Below are 27,605 nucleotides of genomic sequence, written 5' to 3'. Positions count from 1 at the left end.
ACCGTGTCGAACGCCGCGGAGAGGTCCAGGAGGATGAGTGCCGCTGTTTCCCCATTGTCGAGCAGGGCTCGGATGTCGTCTGTGGCTGCGATGAGGGCGGTCTCGGTGCTGTGGTTGGCCCGGAAGCCGGACTGCGAGTGGTGGAGGGATCCATTCGTCTCGAGGAAGGCGGCCAGCTGTTTGTTGACGGTCTTCTCGATGACTTTGGCAGGAAAAGGAAGAAGCGAGATGGGGCGGTAGTTTTTGAGGTCGGTGGGGTCTGCTGATGGTTTCTTTAGTAGGGCGCTGAGTTCGGCGTGCTTCCAGCTCTCTGGGAAGTTGGCGGTGTCGAAGGAGGCGTTGATGATGTCCCGTAGATGGGGTGCGATGACGGAGTTGGCCTTGTTGAAGACGTGGTGAGGGCAGAGGTCTGTTGGAGATCCGGAGTGGATTGAGTACTTCGTGCGGATGGTGTCTTCGGTGTTGATCGGGGTCAGGCGTGGAGGGTGGTAGTGGGGGGCGTTGGTACGGTCGTGGGGTGCGTCGGCTGTGTGCTGAGACTGTTGTGTATGTCTGCGATCTTGCTGTGGAAGAATGAGGCGAGCGAGTTGCAGAGGTCTTGCGAGGGAGTGATGTCGTTGTTTCCGGCGCTAGGGTGCGAGAGCTCTTTGACGATGTTGAAGAGTTCCTTGCTGTTGTGGGCGTTGTTGTCCAGTCGTTCCTTGAATGCGGTTTTCTTGGTGGCGTGGATCAGTTGGTGATGTTTTCGAGTGGTGAGCTTGAGGGTGGTCATGTTGTCTGTAGTTGGGTCTCTGCGCCAGGTTTTCTCGAGGGCCCGGCAGTTCTTCTTGGAGCTCTTGAGTTCGTCGGTGAACCAGGTTGCTTTCTTGGTGTCGGGTCTGGCGGGGTGGTCTTCAGTGGAGTGAGGTTGTCTGCGCAGTTGCTGATCCACCTCGTGAGGTTGTTGGCGTCTTGCTTGGGGTTCGCTGAGCTGGCGGGAGGGTTCTGGCTCAGGGATGTGGCGAGCTGGTCGGCTGTGATCTTGTTCCAGCTTCTGCGGGGGACCTGTTGCGGGTGGTGGTGGAGCGTGGTCCTTCTGAAGCTGAAGTGGACGCAGCTGTGGACTGTTCAGTGGAGTCCGGTGGCGTGGCTGAAGGAGATGTCCTTGCTGGAGGAGAAGACGGGGTCAAGCGTGTGGCCGGCATAGTGGGTGGGGGTGGTCACCAGTTGATTGAGTCTGAGGTTGGCGAGGTTGTCCAGCAGGGTGGTGGTGTTGCGGTCGTTGTTGTTCTCCAGGTGGAAGTTGAGGTCCCCGAGGAGGATGTAGTCGGCGGAGGGGAGGGCGTGTGGGCTGATGAAGTCGGCGATGTCTTCGCTGAATTGTGTTCGTGGTCCCGGGGGTCTCTAGATGAGGGTGCCTAAGAGGGTGGTCTTGGGGTCGGTGTGGATCTGGAAGTGCAGGTGTTCGGCGGCTGTGAGGCGGCTGTGAGGGTGTCATCAGAGTTGGTCGTGATGCGGATGGTGTTCTTGTGGACGATGGCGATGCCTCCTCTTGTCTGGTTGACGCGGTCCCTCCGGGTGATCTTGTATCCGTCCGGAATGGCGATGGCGGGTGCTGAGGAGGCGTTCATCCAGGTTTCCGTGAGGAAGGCGACATCTGGAGATGTGGTGTCGAGGAGGTTCCAGACTTCCACGGCGTGTCTGTGGACGGAGCGAGTGTTGAGCAGGATGCACTTGAGGTGGTTGCTGCTGGTGTTCGTCTTGGCGGGTACGGTGCAGGTCCGGATGCAGGAAAACTTGCAGGATTGGCAGGTGGAGGGTTCGTGGGTGCGTCTTGGGGTGGCTCGGTAGCAACCGGGGGTTCGGCCGGCGTTGAGTGCATTGAGGGAGGCGGCGTTGTAGGTCCGGTGGGTGGGATGGCATCTGCGTGGGATAGGGGGTCTGGCGCTGGGCGCGGTCCAGGCACGGACGGGCGCAGACGGGCTTGCCTTTGGCACGCCATCGGCACGCCCGCTGCGCGTCGACGTTGCACGTACGCGTGCACTCTGCCATAAATGGAGAGTGGGGGGGGAGGGGCGAGGGAGGAGCAGCTGGGAGGCGGGAGCGGGGCGGCGAATGGGAAGGGTCACAGAAAGGAAGGGGGCGGGGCCGCAGGGGAGCAGCGGCGGGGAGAGGGCAGGAAGCGCGGCAGGGGCTGGACACAACAAATTGGGCACTAAAACACAATAACGCTGCAAACAGAGGCAAAATACAGGGGCACAATACGAAAGCAGACGCTACAGAGGCAAAACAAACGCTGGAAACAGAGGCAAAATACAGGAGATCAACAACGACCGCAACACCGCCACCCTGCTGGACAACCTCGCCACCCTCGGTCTCAAGCAGCTGGTGACCACCCCCACCCACTACTCCCGGACACACACTCAACCCCGTCTTCTCCTCCAGCAAGGACATCACCTTCAGCCACGCCACCCGACTCCACTGGACGGACCACAGCTGCGTCCACTTCAGCTACAGAAAGAACACGATCCACCACCACCAGCAACAGGTTGCACGCAGAAGATGGAACAAGATCACAGCCGACCAGCTCGCTGCTTCCTTGAGCCAGGACCCCCCCGCCAGCTCAGCGAACCCCAGCCAGGCCGCCAACAACCTCACGAAGTGGATCAGCAACTGCGCAGACAACCTCGTCCCACTGAGGACCCCGCCCAGCAGACCCGGCAGTAAGAAAGCACCATGGTTCACCGACGAACTCAAGAGCTCCAAGAGGAAATGCCGAGCCCTCGAGAGAGCCTGGCGCAGAGACCCAACACCAAACAACATGACCACCCTCAAGCTCGCCACTAGAAAACACCACCAACTGATCCACACCACCAAGAAAACCGCATTCAAGGAACGACTAGACAACAACGCCCACAACAGCAAGGAACTCTTCAACATCATCAAAGAGCTCTCCAACCCCAGCGCCGGAAACAACAACATCACCCCATCTCAAGACCTCTGCAACTCCCTCGCCTCCTACTTCCACAACAAGATCGCTGACATACACAACAGCTTCAGCACGCAACCAACGCACCCCACGACAGCAACTGCCCCTTCCACCACCACCCTCCGCGCCTGGACCCCGATCAACACCGAGGAAACCCTACGCACGATGAACTCCATCCACTCCGGATCTCCAACCGACCCCTGCCCTCACCACGTCTTCAACAAGGCCGACTCCGTCATCGCGCCCCACCTGCGGGACATCATCAACACCTCCTTCAACACCGCGACCTTCCCGGAGAGCTGGAAGCATGCCGAACTCAGCGCTCTACTGAAGAAACCATCAGCGGACCCCACCGAACTCAAAAACTACTGCCCCATCTCGCTCCTCCCGTTTCCGGCCAAAGTCATCAAGAAGACCGTCAACAAGCAGCTGGCCGCCTTCCTCGAGACGAATGGATCCCTCAACTACTCGCAGTCCGGCTTCCGGGCCAACCACAGCACCGAGACCGCCCTCATCGCAGCCACTGATGACATCCGAGCCCTGCTCGACAACGGGGAAACAGCGGCCCTCATCCTCCTGGACCTTTCCGCGGCATTCAACACGGTCTGCCACCGCACCCTAGAGCAGCGCCTCAGCAACGTCAGAATCCAAGAGAAGGCACTAGAATGGATCATCTCCTTCCTCGCCGGAAGGACACAGAGACTCCGCTTCCCCCCGTTCAGATCAGAAGCCACCGAAGTCATCTGCGGCGTTACTCAAGGCTCCTCGCTCAGCCCCACCCTCTTCAATGTCTACATGAGCCCCCTTGCGGCCATCGCACGCCAACACAACTTCAACATCATCTCTTACGCCGGCGACACCCAGCTGATCCTCTCCCTCACCAACGACCCCGCCAGAGCCAGCCTACACGAGGGGATGAAAGACGTAGCGAGTGGATGATGAACAGCCGCCTGAAACTGAACTCAGACAAGACGGAAGTCCTCATCCTGGGATCTTCGCCCTCCGACTGGGACGACTCCTGGTGGCTCCCTGCCCTGGGCAGCGCACCCAAACCAACAGACCACGCACGCAACCTGGGCTTCATCCTAGACTCCTCCCTCTCCATGACCAGACAAGTCAACGCAGTCTCCTCGTCATGCTTCAACATCCTGCGCATGCTACGTAAGATCTTCCGGTGGATCCCCACCGAGACCAGGAAGACGGTCACCCAGGCCCTCGTCACAAGTCGACTGGACTACGGCAACTCCCTCCACGCCGGAACCACTGCCAAACTCCAGAAGAGACTCCAGCGAATCCAGAACGCCCCAGCAAGACTCATCCTGGACATCCCCCGACACAGCCACATCTCTGGACACCTGAGAGACCTGCACTGGCTCCCGGTCAACAATAGAATCACGTTCCGACTCCTCACCCACGCACACAAAGCCCTACACAACCAAGGCCCAAGATACCTCAACAACCGCCTCAACTTCTACACTCCCACTCGCCAGCTTCGATCAACCAACCACGCCCTCGCCGCCGTCCCCCGCATCCGAAGAGCCACCACAGGAGGAAGGTCCTTCTCCTACCTGGCCGCCAAGACGTGGAATTGCCTCCCGACCCACCTCCGCCTGACCCAAGACCACCACGCCTTCAGGAAGCAGCTCAAGACCTGGCTGTTCGAGCAGTAGCGGACTCCCCCTCCCCAAGCGCCTTGAGACCCTCCGGGTGAGTAGCGCGCTATATAAATGCTGTGATTGATTGTTTGAGGGGCACAATACAAAAGCAGACGCTACAGAGGCAATCTTCACCATCTACATGCTAAAGAAAGCACTGCAGACGCACTTCCTTATTTTCCCTACAGAAAACCCAGACACTATAATCACTAGACACTCTGCTCATCAGCACATCGAAACGTAAATTGATGACAAATCCGAGCGACTAGAGATGAAACTCCACTATCTCACAACACAAGCATGGATAAGTTGAACGAGAAACTTGTTCCGTCGCTCACACAGAAAGACTGGGCTTACTGCTGTCAACTGACTTAAGCACTCACTTCTAATGCCAATCTATGCATTATTCACTTTAAATACATTCATCAAGTTTATTATACACAATATATAAGCTATTCAAAAACGGCCTTAGAGACCTTGATAGATGTAAGCGCTGCAGAGCCCGGGAGCAGATTCCTGGCACCTGGCATGGGAATGTGGGAAGGTAGCGGAATACTGGACAGCTGTGATTAACATAATACATAATATGACCAAGCTAGACTTGGGATGCACCCCCCATGTATGTTTACTTGGCCTTGTGCCCTTCCTCAAAGGTGCGATATGCAGACTTGTAAAAATAGCTTTGCTGCTTGCTAAGCGCCGGGTGGCGATGTCCTGGGAGAGCCACCTGGGTCCCTCTACCTCTCTGTGGTTAAAAGATATGGTATACTGTTGTGGGAATTTGGCCCTGTATGCTGAGGAACTGCCTATCACCTCCAGGCCCAAGGATATTTGGGAATCACTGCTGCAGTATCTCCGCTCACAGGTTGATGGAATGCCCTGCGCTTCTGATATATAATACTCCTATGATCTGAGGACTGTCATGAACTTCGCCCTGCACTGTATGTATATGCTATGTTGGATATTACACACTGTTATACCACTTTGCAGCCCCTGGATGTTCTGTTTGTTTACAGATGAATGCACTTATCATTGCTATGTACGTATTATGCATAAATCTCAATAAAAATAAAAAAAATTAAAAAAACCTCCTCACAACCTCAAAAAAAGAAAAAGAAAAACGGGATGCATTTTAAAAAAAAATGAAACGTTATGTTTTCATTTTTTAAGGGCATGCAGTGGTCCCTGGGACCACTGCCTGCACTTAAAAAATATTTTCCCCTGCATTTGCAAAGGGGAAGGGGTCCCTTGGGGACCCCTTCACTCTTGCTACCCCAGGGTGGTCATTAGCGAGAGTTTTGCAACCACAATTGCGGTCGCAAAACATTTGTACATGGGGTTGTGCTTGCTATTAGGAAGGGAACGCCCCTTCCTAATAGCAACTCGCAATTCCAAAATTCAAAAACCAATAAGGGTATGTACCATACCAAAATAGCGAGTCGCAATTTATTTGCGACTCGCTATTTTGGTATGGTACAGACCCTTATTGGTTTTTGAATGCGCATATGGGTTCACAAACCCATTGGCGTATGTAAAAACCGTCATACATCTGGCCCGAAGATTTGAAAAATTTTCCAGACAAAAGATGATCTCAAAAATATAGCTAATATGCCACTTGAATGACCTCTGATTGAAGAAATGGCAAGGGGGCAAAAACAAAGCATTCATCTAAGTTGTTAACCATGTTTCCTGAAGACAGATAATTAGCACATCATAAAAGTTAGAACCAAAATAAGACACTGACAAAAATTCCACAATCCAACAACATAATTTTCACAAAGAGCTAGGAAGACAGGTTAGCAGTGAGTACACTGGGAAGCCAAGACCAATTATTTATTTATTTATTTATACTACTTATATAGCGCGCAAATACCCTAAGGTGTCGCAACACTGCTGGATCTAAAGCTCAGGAGGGGTTCTGATTTATTATTGAGTAAAAAGCCATGTTTTTAACAGTTTCCGAAAAGTCATTAAGGATGGACTGATTTTTATATATAGAGGGATAAGAGTTCCAAAGTCTAGATACAGATACTATGAATCGTCTATCACCCCAGTTCACTTTTTTTGCTCGCGGAACTGGAAGCAGGAGAGCTGCAGATGAACGTAAAGTTCTTTTGTGCAAGTAGGTGCATAAAGCTTTTTTTTTAAATTCTGGGCCTGTATTATTCATAGCTTTATACGAAATACAGAGCGCCTTAAACTTGATGCAACTCCTGACCGGGAGCCAGTGAAGTTGGCGAACAATGGGGGTGATGGAAGAAAATGTTGGTGTGCCTGTCAAGATTCTGGCGGCCGTATTCTAAATTAACTGCATTTTATTCAGAACTTGTTCTTGGGCGTTTAGTAACAAACCGTTGCAGTAATCAATTTTAGAGAGTACCAAGGTACACATTAGGGTTTTGCCTGCGCTAGAAGGAAGAAAAGGTAGTAGTTTCTTAACCATCCTCAGAGTGTAAAAGGATGAGGAAACTACTGCATTAGCGTGGTTCAAAAAGGATAACTTATTGTCAAATAATACCCCTAAATTCCTGACTTTGGTAACAGGTGTTGGGGGGGGCTCCTAGGTCCGATGACCACCAAACTGGGGACCAAGACGGGGTCAGTTTTCCAAAGACCATGACCTCCGTCTTGTCAGAATTAAATTTTAAACAATTGTGATCCATCCAGGAGCTGATAGCCATCATACCTTCCTGGAAATTAGCCGCAACTGTTCCTCCGTTGTTATGGATGGCCAGTACCAACTGGGTGTCATCTGCATATGATGTTACCCCTATTCCATATGATTTAATGACCCTCGCCAAGTCTGACACATAGATGTTAAATAGTGTCGCACTTAGCGAGGATCACTGGGGGACACCACATGGTAAGGTGAAAAAAGGGGAGTAGAAACTACCCAGTTTAACAGACTGATTGCGGCCAGACAGAAAGGAAGTCAGAAGAGATTTGGCTTTACCCTGGATGCCGATGTGGGCTACACGGTCGATCAAGATGTTATGATAGACAGTGTCGAAGGCCGCAGATAAGTCCAATAAAATCAGGACTGCTGCATCCCCAAAGGCAGATCTAATGTCCCAAGGAAAGTGATTCCTAGAAGGCAGCACATCTACTGTGACAGGTATACCATGACCAATACTATTGGAGGAACAATTATTCATAAGTGTTTTTAAAACTGATGATAACATCAATAAAGAATGGTCTTGAACTGTTAGCTGTTTATGATTTAATTTAAACAATGAGGAAAGAACCAAATGGATCAAAGTCATCATATTAGATATCAGAGCATTTGCAATCTGGGACTAAGGCATCTTTTCATATGATTGAGAAAGATAATTCCTCCACTAAAAAAATAAGGTGTTTTTTATTCAAAGTTGATCAGAACAAAGTAAATCCCCATACTTAGATTACATTAATTAAAAACATACCCCCAGATTCATGAAGCCCAAATTCTGCGAATTATAAATTGCAAGAAATACCGAATCGCAATTTAGAATTCGCAGAATGGGATTCATTAACAAATGCGACCAAAAAAAGCGAATCGGAAACGGCTGCAATTGCCGTTTGCGATTTTGCTCAAATCGCTAAATAAATTGCAGAATCAGCCTTTTTCTGAGAATAAATTGCGATCTCGCAATTACCGAAATCGCAAATTGCGATCTCGCTAATTGCGAGATCGCAAAAACGGGATGTCGCATTTCGAGCACAGTGGTGATATCACAACCAGGAAGCGGGCAGTTCCCTCCCTCATTCTGCATACTGAGCCTGAAGTGGAAGTAGCACTGGCCAGAGCTCCACTCCAGACCACCTCCAGCTCAAATTCAGGAGACACCCCACAGCAGAAAATGTCCCAGGAAGCAGCAGGGAGCAGTTCCACAGGAAGGAAACATAAAATCAAATTCTCTGAGCAAGAATTGGAATAATTAATTGAGGGAGAGAGCAAAACCATGACCGGCTCTTTGGGAAGGACCAAAGGAGGGTGCCTGAGGCAGAGAAAAGGCGCATTTGAATGCGCATCCACGCCAAAGTAATTGCAGTTTGAGTGACCCAGCGCTCCATAGATGACTTAAAGAAGAGGTGGTATGACCTCAGAGGGCGTGCCAAGGAAAGGATTGCAGAGAGGCTGGGGGAGCGTGTTGCAACTGGAGGAGGAGAGCCCACTGTACCACCCAACACCCCACTGGAGGACCTTGTGGAGGACACCCTGAATCCCGAGGCATGCGTGGGAGTAACCCGGCTGGACTCCTCCCGACCCACCCAAGAATCCCAAGGTAAGTGCCATGCGACTGCGACCCAACCCCTAACAATGGCCATGACCCCAGAGCTACCCATTAGAAACCCCAGTCATGCAGCCCATGCACACCAGAAAAGCCCTATTGCATTGTGGGACATGTAGTCTGACTACAATTTCCATTCAGCCTCATACAGACAGACATGTCCAGTGAGAGTCAATCCTACAGCCAGTCAGGGAATGCTAGCCTGCATGCATGTAGCAACCTTCCATGTGCAAGATACATGTCATTAATCACCGTCCACTTTACATCACAGGTGGCACTGAAGAACCAAGCACTGACTGTGAGGCCCTGCAAATAGACGACAATCCTGAGGACACCGAGGGAGACGTCCATCCTTCCCCTCAACCAGGACCATCAGGGCCAGCACCAGCACCAGCAGTAGTACCACCACCTGCCCCTGTGGACAGGGCCACCCCAGCAACAACAGGCGAGCCACTACCAACCCGTGTGACACCCATGCCAGTGGCACTGACAACTACAGCTGCGGCATCTGAAGCAAACAAGGCGCACAGCCACTGTGTGATCACAGTCCAGCCATCCACCTGCAGCTGCACAAGACTGCACGGAATATGGGACAGCTCTCTGACAGAATGGAGAGGATGACGGCTGCTGTGGAGGAAAACACCCAGGTCATGTTGACCCAGCGGGACGCCAACCGCCGGCGCCACCGTCAGCTGCTGACCCGCCTGTCAGCGTACACACGCTCAAACTACATTATTGGGAATGCCACCTCCCAACTCTCACATCGCTCGTTGGCGATGCAAATACAAATGGTGCAATGCTGCCAGGATGTCGCTAGGGCACTGCAGTGCAGAGTCTGCAGTCGACTGGCCATGCTCAGGCAGGTGGGGGGGATGACGCTAGTGAGGGCAATTCCAGCCACAGCAGCCTGTCGTTGCCACTGGTGACAGTACCCCGCTACAGCACCAGGCCCACCGCTGCCTCACGGGCAAATGCTGAGGAAGAGGTGGAAAGGCGACTGGGAGCGTCCGCCTGGAGGCGCCACTGACAATTTATTGTGTACCATGCAGGGCCATGCTGATGAAACAAGCATGCCCTCCTCACATACATGGGGATGTATGACTCAATACAGATCTCGTGTAACTGTAAGAAAAAATGACACATTATTGTGAAATTAACAATAATATATATTCAGTACCAGTTAATCTGACTCATTATTTCAATTGTCATGCATGATTGAAGTGTTGGGTGAGGGGAGTGGGTGCACTAGAAACAGTTAATTGTGATTTGGTTGCAGCGCCTATGTCCTTCAGCAGGATTCTCCCCGCGTGCATGACGCACATGTGCAGGTGGGCGGTTGTCCCCTTCCGACTCACTGCCAGAGATCTCTACAGGTATCCTGTGCTTGGTAGCAATGTTGTGGAGTATTGCACACATGGCCACGATGCGGCAGCACACCTCAGGCTGGTATTTGAGGGCCCCACCAGTCTTGTGAAGTATGCGGAATCGGCTCTTCAAAAGCTCAAATGTCTTCTCAATGCAATTTCTTGTGCGGATGTGTGCAGCATTGTAACGCTGTTGCTGCGGTGTGGCAGGGTTGAGGTATGTGGTGAGGAGGTACTCGCGGAGACCGTAGGTGCTGTCACCTGAATGATAGGAGCAGAGGGTTAGTGCCTGTAATGTGCAGCTACATGGTCACAATGTACTATTTGTTGGCATGTGTACTTACCTAGAAGGTGTCCTTCGCCAAAGTCTCTCCTGGCCAGTCGTGTGTGGATGCCGCTGTGCCGGAATATGAAGAAGTCATGTGTGCTCCCCGGGTATTATGCCACTATGTCCGTGATGATTGTCTTAGCGTTGTACACCATCTGGATATTCAGGGAGTGGTAGGGCTTGGGGTTCCGGTACATGTATTCTGTTTCTGCAGGTGGGCAGATGTGGATGTGGGTACAGTCAATGCATCCTATTACATGTGGGAATTGCGCAATGTTGTAGAAATCAAGCTTGGTTTGATTCAAGTCCTGTTGGGTGGTCGGGAATGTGATGTGATGGTGTAGCCGGGTCAGCATTGCCTCCAGGAAACTCCTTAGGCAGCGGGACATGGTGCTCTGGGAGATCCCCCCTGCAACGGCAACTACCCCCTGGAAGCTTCCAGAGGCCAGGAGGTGCAGGCTGCAGAAGACCTGTTCATGGGAGGGCACGGCATTGGTCCTCCTTCTTGGGTGCTGCATCAGGGGGTCTAGGTCCCGGATCAGCTTGGTGATCATTGCCCCATTCAGGCGGTACTTGGAGTAGATTTGCTCCTCAGTTTGGCCCAGAAGGGTGATCCGCTGGTGGAATATTCGCTCATGGATCCTGCATCTGTTCCTTGCTGCAGCCTGGAGCCTTCGCCGCCTGACCACCATGTAGAGTCCTGGAATTGTGTGAGTCCACATGCTCCTACTGTGTCTCCTTAAGTGTTTGGTCAGGCCAGCACCTGGGGCTAGATTAGTTTTTTTTTTTGGTATTGACTTCATGGTTACCACCTGGTTTGGGTTCTCCTTAAATTGCGTGTAGCAAATAGCGATTTTTCGCTATTTCGTGTTTTCATGAATTGCGTTTGCCATTATTTAGCAAGTTCACAAAATATTTCGCAGAATCCTTGGATTCTCGCTATTTCCGATTCGCTAAAGGGGTTCCACCTAGATTCTGCAATTTATTTTGCATATTCGCAAAATATTTTTTGCGATTTCGCAATTTTGGACTTTTTTTGTTCATGAATTGCTTTTCTTTTAATTGCGATCACAATAGCTAATTTGCAGCTATTGCGATCGCAAATTTGGTTGATGAATCTGGCTGTATATTTCTTAATTGTACCTCACATGTCTAATAAACATTTATATTGTTAAGCAGTGGTAAAGAAGAAGCCCTTATCCTTAATGGTTTATTCGATCTTCGATATTCGTCTTAAGGATGCAGTTATTATCAATGAATTGTCTAATAGGCCATTGCCCCCATTGCTGCCCTGTGAAGGGAATAACATTTCAAATTATGTATTGTAGTATTGTATCTTTCCGAGGTCCAATCTGGAGTCAACTGGATAAAGTCTAGTCTAGATTTCTTTAAATTCCTACTCTCAAAGGAGGAGAAGAAATATGTAATAGTTCTCTTCATAGGTGTTGAGATAATTTTTAGAACTTCTTGAGAGACAGCCAAGGCTATCGAGGATGGTGGCTGCTCCAGCCTAGAAGTTTGATATATAATGGCCCTGCTTCATTATTCTTTAGAAGACGTGGACATATCCACTTATATTTACAATTCAAGGGGCCTCTTCGTCCCACTAGAAAGGCAAAAAATGCCCAAGAATTGATGGTCCTTCTTTGACTGAACCCTCAGGGCTTATCTAAAGTAACAGAGGCTGGGCTACACCACCAAATGATTCTTTCAGTTCCCCCCAATTTACTGAAACCGGGCGTGTCACAGTGAGCCAAGCCCCAGGATAATAGAGAGGGATCAATGTCCAAAAAAACAGTACTGTAAAACAATTGTTGCTTAGGGTGCTTTTAACAAATGTATACAAATGGTAAAAAGAGTAATAAATACTAAAATGTCTATTCTCAGTCCTTGCTGTAGCACAGCAGAACTAGAGCTCCATTCAATAACAAAAAACACTAAAAACAGAGACATCGGGGCCTCCGAAGTACTGAACAATACTGAGAAAAAAACATTAAGGCTCAAGGATTGCCTAACATTACTCCCACAACCTTTGGGAGCTGAGGAACCATTTAAAATGGCAGATGTGGCAGAGAGCGGAGGGGACACAAGTAGGTGGCAAATGGGCAGACTCCATTGCGGCAACAAGCTGCACCAGCCTAAGGCCGCCTGCCTCATTCTCCACGGGTTATCGACATGCCTAGAGCATTTTTTTAGCCTAGCTGCCAATTGCCGCCACTGCTGCTGCTATGACTGGATCTCCGCAGCTTCCTCACAATTCCCCCTATCGCGGATCAGCGGCTTGGTCTGCGCACATCAACTGGCTCCCTTCTCTGCCTCACGTCTCACATCAGATCGCCTTCTGGTACATTAGTTTTCTCCTGCAGTCCTAATATAGCACACTGACCTATGATATATCATCAAAGAGCTGCATGCAAACTGCAAGTTATAGGTTAGAACGTTATGATTTTTTCCCAGTCTTTCATTATTCCTAATGTTGCTAAAAAGGATTATTTGGATAGAAGTGCATTACTATCAGCACAGCCTAGCCCGAACACTGTGGTACGTTTTTAATCTGAGTTTGTGCTTCTCCAAACCAAATAACTATAAAATATAATGCCGCCTAGTGTGGATGACGTGATTCCAACACCACTTGTAATCCTCATTGTTTTATGTAACATTTTCTGTAAACTGATTTACGCACATATGGTTCTTTGTCTCTGTATAATGTGTGGAATGTAAAGGGCTATGTCACCCTACACTAGTATGAGTAGCATTATAAAGCAAATGAAATGTATGTGAGGAAGGCGCTATGAAGAGATGAGGTAGTGTGAGCAACAGTGGTCCCATGCATAGAGGAATTTCAAAGCAAAATTCAATATAGACGAAATGGAAGCAATATTATATATTGACTTGCCCAGCCGGGCAGTGGTCCAATGTTTAATTTTCAACAATAATTTCCAGAAAGAATACCTTCAAACATTTCTTGGTGATGGGCACAAGCCTGTACCCAAACATTTACAGATTGCCATAGTTAGCAGAGTGGACAGAAGGTAAAGCAAGATTCTTAGGCAAAAGCTATTATATTCTGTAAGTATACCAATAACAGAACTTTCATTCACACCATTACTGAAATTACAGTAATTAATACACAACACAGTATATGGTGTAGTAAATGTCGACGGCGTTTCGATCCCATTACAAGGTTACATGGATCATCATCAGGACTGAATAAAGCCTAATTATTCCTAGCCATGATAGCCGCGATATTCAGTTTTGCACACGGTGGTGCCGACCGGTAAAGGGCAAATGAAGCCGTAATTGCAGTCACGATCCGTGGAGAGGCTCGTCGTTCCGTGTAATTCAGGCAATAGTTCCAGCAGTTAAGGTGGTGAACAATATCCGGAGTCGCGAGCGCGGGTCTTACCCGTGGAGAGGCTCGTCGTTCCGTGTAATTCAGGCAATAGTTTCAGCAATTTAAGGGGGATAGCAATATCCCCGTTTTCTGATGAGACGCGCCAGCAGATGACTTGGTTGTGTCACTGGGAGCCTCCACAATCGACTGCCACAGCTTCCCGGGTCGGTGTGGCAGTCGATTGTGGAGGCTCCCAGTGACACTATTGCCTGAATTACACGGAACGACGAGCCTCTCCACAGGTAAGACCCGCGCTCGCGATTCCGGATATTGTTCTCCGCCTTAATTGCTGGAACTATTGCCTGAATTACATGGAACGACAAGCCTCTCCACGGATCGTGACTGCAATTACGGCTTCATTTACCCATTACCGGTCGGCACCACCGTGTGCAAAACTGAATATCGCGGCTATCATAGCTAGGAATAATTAGGCTTTATTCAGTCCTGATGATGATCCCTGTAACCTTGTAATGGGATCGAAACGCCGTCGACATTTACTACACCATATACTGTGTTGGGTATTAATTACTGTAATTTCAGTAATGGTGTGAATGAAAGTTCTGTTATTGGTATACTTACAGAATATAATAGCTTTTGCCTAAGAATCTTGCTTTATCTTCTGTCCACTCTGCTAACTATGGCAATCTGTAAATGTTTGGGTACAGGCTTGTGCGCATCTCTAAGAAATGTTTGAAGGTATTCTTTCTGGAAATTATTGTTGAAAATTAAACATTGGACCACTGCCCGGCTGGGCAAGTCAATATATAATATAGCTTCCATTGTGTCTATATTGAATTTTGCTTTGAAATTCCTCTATGCATGGGACCACTGTTGCTCACACTACTATGTTCCCCGAGGTCCTGTGCTGACTCGATTGGGTGCCCTTGTTGTGTTTCATACATATGAAGAGATGAGGGGCACTGTTGGAAATTGATAAGGAGGGAATGAGCGGGGTAGGGGACCACTGGGGGTGAGGGGCGCCCAAAGAAAATATTGCTCCAAACGCCAGGAGCACTAAAGCCGGCCCCCGTGAAACTAACATAACAATCAAAAAAGGATAGAATACAGCCTCATTATCTGTGTGCACGTTACAGGACCATATTAGGATGAGTGAGCCTGACAGCACCGGATCAAGCTTTTTAAAATAAAATACGAGGTAATAACGTAAACAAACCAAACAGTGAAACATCTCCCAGCAATTTCATATAGAGTGGATAAGGGTCTTATGTACTTTAAGTGAAGATCATAATAATTTTCAGACTTAACGAGGTATTATGGGGTGAAGACAGACAACATATACATCCTATCTATATTCTCACTTTGCAGCACTTCTGATTGATCTGTCTCAGGGTAATCAAAGACAAACGACATCTCTTTCCCAGAGTGATGCTAGTGGGCATTTTGCAGCAGGCTTAACATTCTTCTGCATGCAATACAAGACCCTCATATCTAGCATATAAACTTACATCATGGTGCCATCTGTCAAAGGAAGGGGGATTTGACTTTCCCAAGGCACACCAATAACCCCTTTGGCAAGAACCAAAGTAAGATCCATTAACCTATTCCCAGCTCTCTTAGGCTTAGGTCTCGGAAATGTCCCTAGTAAGCAGACCTCAAGGGTGTGTAAGTCCTCCATAATAAGTCAAACGTAGACGTTCTATTACTCTTCTGCACAATATCTGAACAGAGATGCACAATCTCACTTTGTTAATCTGCATCAGGTTAGTCACATCTAGGTAAATAAGATTCAGTCGATCCTTTGTTTAAGTTCAATTGCACAGCGGACATTTAAATAATGTATAAGTGATTATACTGGCTGTATTTGAAACACCTATTCCTAGAGACTTTGTGTGTGCCTCTTGATCTTTCTCCACCCCTTATCAGTAAAAGACTTTATAAGATTATGTTCACATTTCTTATGGAGTCGCACTAAATGAGGTCTGGCCATATTAATTAAGGATCTGTACAGACCCATTATTGAATGTTGACCACTTTTCATCATGAAGTGCAGCAGCAGCATTTCTGTTTGTTTGGCTCAGTGGAAATGGCACTCACCATCTGTTTAATAAAATGAACTATAAAAGCATATCATAGAAATTAGGTCAGAGGAAGGACCCAGTTCTCTCTTAGTGTATAAAAGGGAATATGACTGTTATAAAGTAAGTCTTCCACGAGAGTAACCCACCCTCAGTACATCCAGTCACTGCCAAGACCACGTGACAATCCAGGCCATCTGGTAATACAGTCAAGGGAATCGTGGGAGTGTATAGTGGGCAAGGCACTGTCTTACGGATGCATCTCGCTCCACGTTGGTTCCCATGTGTTTCACCTTTGGCTTCAATAGGTAAGCCTCCAGCTCCCGTTGTTTATTGCATAGCCAAGTGTCCCAGCTCATAAGGAATTTTCCCCTTAACAACTTGGGTAACCACTGACAGCTCAGACCACCATGTGCTAAAGGGAAATGCAAGGTTTTAATGCTGGTCTACCTACCGCCTACATAAAATCTAGTAGCAATGTCTCCAACTCTCTGAATAAGCTTATCCAAACCTACAGCAGAAAATTACTAAAGTAATTGAGTAGTCTCGGCAATGCCAGCATTTTAATAAGGGCAATCCTGCCCATAACAGACTGTTGCAGTCTGATTTGCGTATGGCTGGGTCTACACTGGAATGGCATGCGTATCAAAAGAACAATAGATTTAACCTAGGTCTCTTGACTGGGAGTGAATGTTTGATTTGCTCCAGATTCTGTCCATCAATTGTTCTTTTTGCATTTGTCACACAGAGTGGGTCGAGTATGCCCAGATGTGTGTCCTGGGCTCTCTGTGCCACTGGAGGTAAGCTAGCCTGGCTGATGAAGGATGTTGCTACTGCTGCATCTTCTCAAACAGGAGAAGCAGTGTCTTGGTATGGTAGCCAGCCACACACAGCATCTAAAGTTCTGAGGAACCTCAGGTATTGTATTACTCTTAGGCAGCCTGAAGCATTACGAGTGGTGGTGGGTGAGTTACTTTTGACGTGCTCACTTGTACACCGTAGTCCAGGAGTTATTTAATGAATGAAATATCCAGTTCTACACAAAATACAATTGAGCCATATAAAAAAAATCTAACACTGTAAATATTTAGCCAATAATTGTGTTCTACATTCAGTAGTTTGGTCATTTACTGTACATTTGAAATTATCACAACAGTTTGTTCAAGAATGTATTGATCAACTTTTTGTTTCACTAGTGCTCCAGTACGTGCAGTGGTGGATTCCAAAGGCGTGTTGTGGTTTGTCAAGATGAGGAAGGAAGGAGCACCAATTACTGTGATGAAACATCTAAACCACCAGATTCGAGGCACTGTGATTCAGGACCCTGTCCAAGATGGAACTATGGCAGCTGGGGAGAAGTAAGATATGCTTTTACATTAAAACGTCTTCTATAATTCAAGTTGTTTTCCATACCTTCTTGAAAGATTTTTATGTAATATTAATACATCAAACGTCTTACAACGCAAAATAAATCTTAATGACCGGTACTAATTAGGTAACATTTTTAAAATATGGTGTGCACCTAAATTTAATTTAAGTAGACACAATGTTCACTTTATCATGAAAACTCCCAAAGCTGACTCCCAGAATTAGTGCGACGAGCATTTTCTACGCACAATGTAAATGTCAAATACAACAATTCTGTTAGTATGGTAGGGTTTCCATATTTTCAGGCATAGTGATTTGAGGGGGTTTGTATGTATGTTTGTATAACCTGCAGAGCATAGTGAACACGTTAAACAGTGATAAGACTTGTAGTCTGGTGCAGCTCCATTCACTGAAGTTGCCATCCACGGATGTTGAAACCCATTCACCTGGCAGTGTTTTTTCATAGGAGATTGGGACTCTACCAGAGGACAAAGTCTGAGGAGAGTCTGTTCAAGGGTAGGCCTCAGAATGGAAGAATTATGAACAAAGAAATTAAACAGGCATACTAGTCTGGTTAACTCCAAACGTCAGATGGTCCTAAGTTATCACCCAAATAAACCAGAACACTTCACCCAGTGGGAGAGAACTCTCTGAGGTGGATGTTGAGTTTAAAAGACAATGAACCCTACATTTCTGGCGAGTCATCCTGAGAAGTGTAGCACATAGAGAGCACTTGAGCCTGAGGCTTTGGGCTCAGGTCATATACAATGAGGGAGAGTGAAGGGAAAGTTATGGAGCTTCTCCCTTGCAGACCTACAGCCATACCTTGTATTGCATGCTGTTGGATGGCTGGATTTCTCTGGGGTTGTTATGGGATGGCTACTGCTTCATCCCCTTCAGCTATGGACACAAAGAGCCTTCCTGCTTCCACGTTCATTGCAAATAGCATACGTTCATTGCCAATAGCATACGTTCAATGCAAATAATTCATAAACTGTAAGAATGTTATATTTATGTATGCTCATCAGGGAGGTTTTAGAGGAAGGTGAAACCATCTACCCATCTCACCCATGGGAAAAGGCTATTCTTTCTTGGAGTAATCTGCTAATCCCATAAAGTGTTAAACTGTTTTATTTCCCCAGTGCAATATTTAGAGCTGCTTCCTTTTGCGCTCCGTTTTGTTTTCCTCTCAAATTCTGATGCTTGAATCCTGCCTATATTTCACTGCAATCATTCTCAGGTTCCAAACTACCAATGTGTTCTCGTCAATGTAGCAGCATATTGCTAGCTTTTGTTCTACCTTTTCCTTTACCCTCAAACCTTGCTGCTGGAATCCTGCCTGAATTCTATTTCAGTTTTTCATAGTTGCCAGGTTACAAATGTGTTTTCATCATTGTGCCAGTGGGTCTTAGATGGCCACTGGTAACCTGTCAGCCTTAGGGTGGTCTGGCCCCAAATGCTTTGCCTACTAGCCTCCATGTTTCTGCTGAAATGTGTTTTTGTTGGCTAACCAGTGCTAAAATGCTTGTGCTCTCTCCCCTAAACATGGTTCAATTGGGTTACACCTAATTAGCATATTTAGTTTACTTTTAAGTACTTAGTAGATTGGTATACCATATAACCAGGGCATGTTAATTAAATGCTACTAGTGGGCCTGCAGCACTAATTTTTGCGCCCCACCCAAGTAGCTCCTTAAAACATGTCCCAGGTTTGCCATTGCAGCCTGAATGCAGTTGTAAACTGTCAATGCAACTTATCAAGATTACTCCCTGGCCAAGCCTTAAACTCCCCTTTAATTGCATATGTCACCCCTAAGGTAGGCTTTAGGTAGCCCAGAGGACAGAGCGCATTCTAATAAAAAAAAAGTTGGGCATGTACTTTTAAGTTTTACATGTCCTGAAAGTGAAAGTGACAAACTCCTAAACTTGTGTTTCACTACTGTGAGGCTAGCTGTCCCATATGACAATATTAGGTTCACTTATTACATTTAGGAAGTGCTAACTTTTCTTTGGGACCAGGTAGGGATATTATGTTTGGTATCTATGAAATTGCAATGTAAAATCCTGTTTTATTGTATTGTTGTATTTTACATTACAGTTTTCAAAATGCCACTTTTTGAAAGTTGACAATTTTCTGCCCTTAGCAATTTGGCAATAGGCTGTGCTCTGCCTTCACAAAGAGTCTTCCCACATCCACTTTGTCCTTGCAGCCAGCTTGGAGCCAGGGCAGAGGAGTTAAGAAATTCCCAAAACTTCCAAAAGAAAGCTCTAGAAACTTCTCCCAATTTCAAAGGGAGCACCATATATAAGAAAAAGGCTAGAAGACATTTCAGTTCACTTTCTGAACCTGCGGAAGGACTCCTGTTGGAATGCTTGCTGCTGTCGGCTGCTGTGTACTCCATAAGACTACTCTGCTGCACCTGGAAGGACAGCCCTGCTTCTAGAAGCCTGCCTTGAACCCTCTGTAGCCAGCCCTGCTCTTTAAGCACTGCATCTTCACCTGAACCCAGGACTACAAGTGTGATGCCAAGCACTAGGTTGCTGGCCTCCTGTTCAGAGGTACAGGGACATTAAAGGCTCCCACCATCTTGTACCTACACCTGGACCCAGCCTGAGTGAGTTTTGAACTCTCCGCCCCCCCTCATACCCCCTAGTGTCCCAAAAGTCCATGACCCTTGGTTGTGGAGCTAAAGGTGCCCACATAACGAAAATCCAAAACATGGCACTTAAAAATTGTTTGGCCAAAAGCTGCTCAGAGAAGACCGGGACCAACATGCTCGTCGATCTCCCAAGGTGCTTCGCTGTTGGCCTTCCTTTGCAGATCATCTTTCTGCGGTCTATTCTGCAGCAGCAAACCTTGCTCAGCAATCCTTCACCAAAGGGTTATACAAGCTTCTCTAACTGTCTTAGGCTTCAGCCTCCTGCCTTGTCCCGCTGGAGATTTTCGACTTCTAACAAGTGAACAAGTCAAATGTAGAAATCTTCAATATGATTTCATCCAGCGGCAACCCAACGATGAAGCTCTCTCCGAGGACACTGCCTGCAGCCTTGCGCTGTTGAACTTTACCTTCTCAGAACTTTTTCTTTAAAATTGCTATCATGTCTGAAGGTAAGCGCCGGTTATGCCCAATCCACATCTCGTATCTGACCCACGCTTCATTAGGGTTGATCATATTTTTCGACTTTTGCCCGGTCTCGTGCGACCAGATTTCAGGGGTCGGCGCTTTGTTCCTCTAGGCACTTGTTTTTAGTAAAAACTTTAAAAAATCATAACTCCTGTTCTACTGATTGGATTTTCCTTATTTTGGTGTCAAATAATGTGTTAATAATCCAGAACTCTGGTTCTACTGATTGGATTTTGTTGTCTTGGTGTCAAATAATTTACAAAAATGTAATAAATTGGTGTGTGATTTTTATGGCATTGTGTTTTCCCTTTCTTGCTGTTTGTGTGCTGCATAAATACTTTACACATTGACTCTAAGTTAAGGATGACTACTTTTTGTACTAAGATACCCAGGGTTAAGCACATGTTATTTTGAAAAAAAGAGGACTTTTAGCCAAATGATTATATTTTTCTAAATGCTACACATTACATTTCAGGAGAACACAGACAAAGGCAGAGAGCATTTTTTCCAAGATTACAGAATTTGATCATATATCAAATATGGAAGTCAGTATTTCAGTTCAGTTCACAATTTTGTGACTGAATGTTCTGTCCATCAAAGCGACCCTGCCAAAGAATCCTCAGTGCTAAACCATAGCCTTCCAAGCTCATTGTGAAATATTTTGTAAATTCATAGTGTTGGCTCTATGGGTTACATCATGCTTGTTTTATATGGTTTTATGTGAGTATTCAAGTCAAGTAAAGCACAAACATTCCCAAAATGCCAAATTTTCAAACTTTCTTCAATAATGGCTGCATGCCCTAGAAACAAACATTCCTTAAGTGGTGCCCCAGTGCAGCACTTCGCGGTGACTACAACTTTTCAACCTTTTTTTAAATGCTTGTGGAATTTTTACCTTCCAGTGGTGTAGAAAATGTGCCACAAGTTCTAATGGAAGTTTGGACAATCAGGAGCGTAGCTTTGGGGGATGAATGGGGGGGGGTGAGATGTTTGGGTGTTCACCACCTAATTATTTTTTTTATTAATAAATCATTTTTATTTGCATTTAGCAAGTTAGCAATCCTGCCATGCCCTACATTAAGGTTCAATCACAAAGCATTACATCATTATTCGAACATCAGTCAAGCACGTGTCTTCTTCACTTATGGGAGCTTCACCTAGTCGAGGTGTCACAAGAGTAGGAGGCCATGTGCATGCAGTGCGACTGGTATGTAGTGCAAGGATCATAGCTCGGTAGTGGGCGGGACATCACAGGAAGCATGAACTGGAAAGCAGGAAAGAAAGGGCTGAGGAGGGTGGGAGGATGGCAGTGAGCAGGTAAATTGTCGCTTTACATAGGACTAAGAGACGGCGTGGCAGGTCTGCACTTTGTTGGCTGTAGGGAGTTCTGGTACAGTTGTAGGGGGATTCTCTGGAGTATCTGGTATTAACATCGGTGTCCCACTGACAAATGCGTGAGGGAGTGCCGTCCGTGTTCCCTGTGTGGGGTTGGGGAAACAGAGAGATATGCCTTCTTCTTCACCCAGCTGTCGAGAGGGCAAGATGAGTCCAGCCCGGAGATAGTGTTATATTCGATATCGGTACCCTAATATAGGTCCAGGGAACATCATACACATTCCTTACATCAGCTCCCGTCATTTCATATGAACAAACCTTATAAGGACATAACTTCAAATAAGGAAAGACTGCCTTGTATGGACATACCGCTGTATAAGGTCTGCAGCCTTTTATGATGAAAGGTGAAAGGTTTAGGCCTTTTATGGTCTAAACCTTTCACCTAGTTTATGACGAGGGTGGGTTCTGCCCAATCGATACTGCTAAGACATCATCCTTAGCACATATGAATAATTAATGAGTACACTCTCCAGGAGGTACACTTCATCTCTCCCATCGACGCACAAGGTTTGATCCCCAAACAGCATCCTCATACTGAACAATGGGTAACAAACGTACAAAGACTGTATAAATACAGCACCTCTTGCTATAAGGAAGCAGGAGGGACCCAAGACTTCAAGGCCGTCACACTGACCGGAGACGCTGCGGCTCCAGCATGACATCGCTCCAGCTGACAGTTGTCTGACGATCCCTTGCGGGGTGTCCAACTCGAGACCAGGACTGAGTTCTACACTCTCACTATTCAGGTATCGGGGTTGGACTAAATCCTAGCGGTTTTCTTGGCTCTTAGATTCTAGGCTATTAGGTTCCATAGATCTTTCGCACCTACTCACATGCTAGGTACACTTAGGTACGACTAGACTGGCATCTTAGGAGTACGCACTTGATTTTATACATGCATTCTATATACATGTATATGTTTGCCACCATTGCAAAATGGTAGAACAATACTATTTATTCTTATTCACTGTACTGCTGGCTCTATATCTCGTCGTAAAAGCGCATTTATTCTACATGAAAAGAACTACTGTACAATAATTTCCTATTGTAAACATGTTCAACTGTTTCTTCTCAGTATCTCTCTGAGAGTAAAAACAAGCAAATACGAGTGACTGGGTGAAAAGTAATATATTGTTTCCACGAGTCTGAGGTTATTGTGTTCTAAAATTGCACAAACTAATCTCTCTGATAACAGGAGATTCTAGTGGCACTGCGAGCTAGCTAATGCAAACCATAGGCTAATACATGTGGTGGGGGTGTACACAGAGTCAGTCTGCCACCAGACCCACAGTATATGTTATCCGTAATCATCATAGGTCCTGCATGACAGAGTACTTTTTGGAACTACACAATAATAGGCCTGCAGCAAAGGTGCCGGACCTCCTCGGAACTGAGTGCATCCTCCTTGGTACAAGTGGGAGCAAGTTCAGCCCTTCGGGTCTCCTAACAAGTCTCAAACAGCAGGTGCAGTCTTTCTTCTGTTCTTCCACAGGTCCTGAGTAGGGTGCGTGGGGAGGCCACATTCATGTCTGGAACTAGCTTGTGGGTTAAGGTGACTCTTGGCCCCTCCCTAAAGAAAATAGAATAAAAGTTCAGAGGGGTAACCCAACCCACTTCTGCAGTAGTTCCTAAGTGCCCTACTGCAGATGGTCCCACAGCACCCCTGTCTGTCTAAATTGATGATGGAGAAACCTTCCTCCTTTGTGCGGAGCCTATGTTTGATCCTCCCCATTGGGAATGGAGCGTGGCTAACTGTGGAACAAAGAATGGGCCCTGCCCAGGTGTCAGCCCTGTGACAGTGGAGGAGCCTTCGAAGTTAATCAAGTTCCTGGGCACTGCCTAAATGGTCATCCTGCCAGAGGAACAGTAGTACCTCCCGCACCCAGATCTTTGTTTCTGCTTTTGGATCAGTTTTCACACCTCTTTGAATGTTTGAGCACTCAGCTTCCAGATGCTTAAAGCACGGAAAGAGAGTTTTCTAAAATTACCTTTTATTTAATATTTATTAAAAATCAAACTTCACCAATGAAATTGGCTTTTAATAAATATTCAAAAGAGTCCAATAATTATATTTCTAGTTGTTTCTTAGCTGAAGATTGCATTCTTAAATGTAATCGTTCATCCCAGTTTGTCGTGATGGTACAGCCCTCCTTCCTACATTAAAATAGTTTTTAGGTGGTAGTCACTGTAAGTACATGTTAAATATTAACTTTCTACATTTCCTAATTTTAAATGCCATGCACCAATCCTTATGAGCTATTAGATCTACTTACTGGTAACTAATTAATATTTAAAAGTTATGTTTAGGACAATCAAAATGACTTATTTTGACAAGTTGGATTACAGTTATTAAACTGCCACAGCCAAGCTGCAATGGTAGGCCTATAGCCATGTTTACGCTGCCTTTGTATTGAATGGCACGATAGGTGCTGCAGTTCACTAGTGGCATTTTACTTACTGGCCCTGGGTATATATTAGATCTGTAGTTCTTATGCTTTTGACTTCTGTGGACCCCCACTTAATCATTACTGAAACCCCGGGACCCTCACTGAATCATTAATGGAATCCAGGGGACCCCCAGTGAATTATTACTGGAAGCTTAGAACCCCAGCTTGAGCATTGTTGATGCTTTGAACCACAAAAGAATACACAAAAAAATAGAAATAAGTATTCACCCAACAAATACACAAATGATGAAATATTTATTTTAATTGACAAACAAATATAAAAAAAATCTAAATTTAAATTTTTATGGGAAGATTGGAGTTTTTCTAAATTCAATTGTAGGTACTCATCATGCATTTTATATATTATGTATCTTCAAATGGGATGCTGGGAACCCTAAAATGTCCCTGAGCAAAGCCGGTAAGAAGTCTTAAACGTTAAGAGAAGAGCTTTGATATGCTCTTGAAAAACTGCTGCATGTCACGGAAAACCAAGTCGTCTAAGGGAAGTATAGTATATATAATATATTTCAATGAGTTTAAAAAATGCACAGATGTGTATTACACATAAAGAGTTGATCACATCAATAAAACATGTAAATTCATACACATAATAAACACAATAATTAAAAAACACAATTAAAAAAAGACAATATAAAAAAGACAGTTCACTGTGTCTTCTAAATGTTAATTTGGGTATCTACATAGACAGCAAAAGACATGGGTCTAAACTCCTGGTCTCAAACTTGTTGCTGCCTTTTCCAAATTTAACACAACGTATACTCTGGGCGTCGATGCGTTTCAGTGGTATATTCGCAATAGGGCCACCTTCTTCAAGAGAGTAACATTTCTTCCCCTCTTAATTAATGGATTTGCATTTTGTGTAAGTTAAATATGTCATTTTCAAACTTTCTTCAATAATGGCTGCAAGAGTTTAGCAAATGTTGACATGTTTTAGTGGTTAGAGCATATGCACTGTGGCCTGATTAGCATACTCCAACTGCACAGTCAAAAAAATAGCAGCATTTATCCACAAAAAATGGGAATGGCCAAGCAAAAAGAGATACTTCCTCACCCCATGGGTTTGTGAATAAAAGAGCATTTGTTTATAGATGAAGTTTGTGGCCTGAAGTCTTAAAGTTAGGATGTTTCTCAGTTTAGGAGTAGTAAAGTTAGGGCTTCTAACTTTAGGACTCCTAAACTGAGAAAAATCCTAGCTTTAAGTCTTTCCGTATCCACAGAAGGCATTTAGGAGTCCTAAAGTTAGGACTCCTAACTTCTGTGAATACCGAAATGACTAAGTGCCTTCTGTGAATACATATATGAGTAAGTGCTCTCTGTGAATACCAAAATGGTAGTAAGTTTAGGATTTTGTCTTAAGATAGTTCTGTGAATCCAGCCCATAGTCTCCCCCCAGTGTGGAATAAAACACTGCAGACTCCAGTAGTATGCCCTGCAATCACCATGACGAAATTGAAGCAAGTCTTCATCCCCATATTTGTGGGCTGTTGTATGATACAGTTCCTCCCAAATATGCTGTTATAGGTCTCCATCATTAGTATCCTGGAGAAGACCAGATAGTTCATTGTGTTATGCAGGTTGTACACCAGGGTTCAAAATGAATAGTCCCTTGTTTGAGGGTTTCCATATCTCCACACATCTCCCTTTTATCTTGGTCTGCCATCATTTTGCTTGGTGCTGGTTAAGCCACTTTCCTGAAATTATGCCATTACCCCACTTTGTGCAATTATGTGTCATTTGTGGTAAAATGTTGCTGTGAATGGAGCAGTCCGCAGTAAAACACAGTAGAAACATATCACAAAAACACGGGAACAACAGAATCCGAGAGGCTGTTTTTCACTATAATCATATTTAAATGCTGCAAAAATTGACACAAGGATGCATTTTGCGATTAAACAGAGCTTGAGTTAATGGATTTTCATTTTGTGTAATTATGCATAATTACGCACATTTATAAAAAAGCAAGTTATGCTAATGTCACTCACCTTACATTTATCCAGTTACCGAAAGCATTGACTGTTTTGTGTTCCAATGATTGTGTAAGACTGCCATGTGAGCGAATCAAGTGGACATCTAATGCAGAAATGAAGACACCTCCCAGTAAAATAAGGAATTACACCCAGTCCCCCAGTAGTCAGGACACAGGTGTAATATGTCAGTTGATCAGCATTTGGAAATTATAGGCTGCCCTCTTTATCTTCTAACGTGTTACTAGTTGCAAAATGGTACCTCAGGCCTTAGCCTTATCAGAACACCTCTGTTGTAGGAGTATTCAGTTTCAAATACCCGTCCTCTCCATGTGAGTTATTGATTAGAGGTCTCTGCACTAGTCGGGTGGGCTCTTTATAAACAAGCTACATGAACTCACTGGTTACATAGAAATGTATATACTTTGTCTCTTAGTTGCTCTTCCTTGACAATTTTAGAAAATTAAGGTGTATTTTAGTATTCATAAGTATCCTGATCTTGGTAATATTTTTGCCCATTACTCGTGGCCAATGCATTGACACCACAGAAGCCATTTGTTAGGTTTATGTTTTCCTTTCCTCCAGATAACCCACCAACTATTCCACTATGGTAGCTCTTGCCATTCACAACCCCCCATTGCCTTAGGGCAGAAATCCGGACTCAACCTGCTCAAGCAAACAAGATAACAGTAAGAGAAATCGGTATATTATTTATGATATAAGTTGGGAGCAATGGAGTCTGCCATGTTGTCTGTGTAGTGTTGGATACAAAAATCCTGGATAGGCGTTCATTAGTATTTATAATCATCAAAGGAGACTCCTGGTCCTTTTTCCATAGGAGAGATTAGGAGCAGATCATTTGCTGTTTGAGATCTGACATCTGGTCTATGTTCTTTACTCAACTGAGACCACTGATAGAGTGCGTGCTCACCTGCTCGTTTTACAATACTCACCCGGGCCCATAAAAATACACACTTTGAACAGGTAAACCTTCGCTAATCAGGATTTAACCTTTTAGGTTCTATACCATTGACTTACCATTCCTAGTCACCGGCACCTAGAGTCCTAAGCGATCAAGGGAGTTAGCATAATAGGTAGAAAATAAACATTTGCATTCATAAAATAACCACAGACTCTGGAAAGGTTTAAACACTTTATCTATTTAAATTCTTAAATATCATAGTCCATACCAATTCACTTAAAGCTTGTTCAATTAGGAAGAAAATAATCAAAGCAAGATGATGAGAAAATATTACAAGACTTTCTTTAA

General features: G+C 45.6%; 1 protein-coding gene across 1 annotated transcript in view; it reads left to right on the top strand.

The window, feature by feature from the left end:
* Positions 1 to 27,605, top strand: part of ADAMTS20 (ADAM metallopeptidase with thrombospondin type 1 motif 20) — a 1,033,120-nt gene that overhangs the window by 589,040 nt on the left and 416,475 nt on the right. The window contains exon 24 of the mRNA XM_086919514.1: positions 17,213 to 17,374. Within this exon, the coding sequence (XP_086775640.1) occupies positions 17,213 to 17,374 (162 nt within the window). The remainder of the gene's footprint in view (positions 1 to 17,212; positions 17,375 to 27,605) is intronic.

Source organism: Lissotriton vulgaris, chromosome 1_1, assembly GCF_964263255.1.
Source record: "Lissotriton vulgaris chromosome 1_1, aLisVul1.2, whole genome shotgun sequence".
NCBI classification, from domain to species: Eukaryota; Metazoa; Chordata; class Amphibia; order Caudata; family Salamandridae; genus Lissotriton; species Lissotriton vulgaris.
The sequence above is the reverse complement of the archived record's forward strand: the minus strand, read 5'-3'. Positions and strand labels throughout refer to the sequence as shown.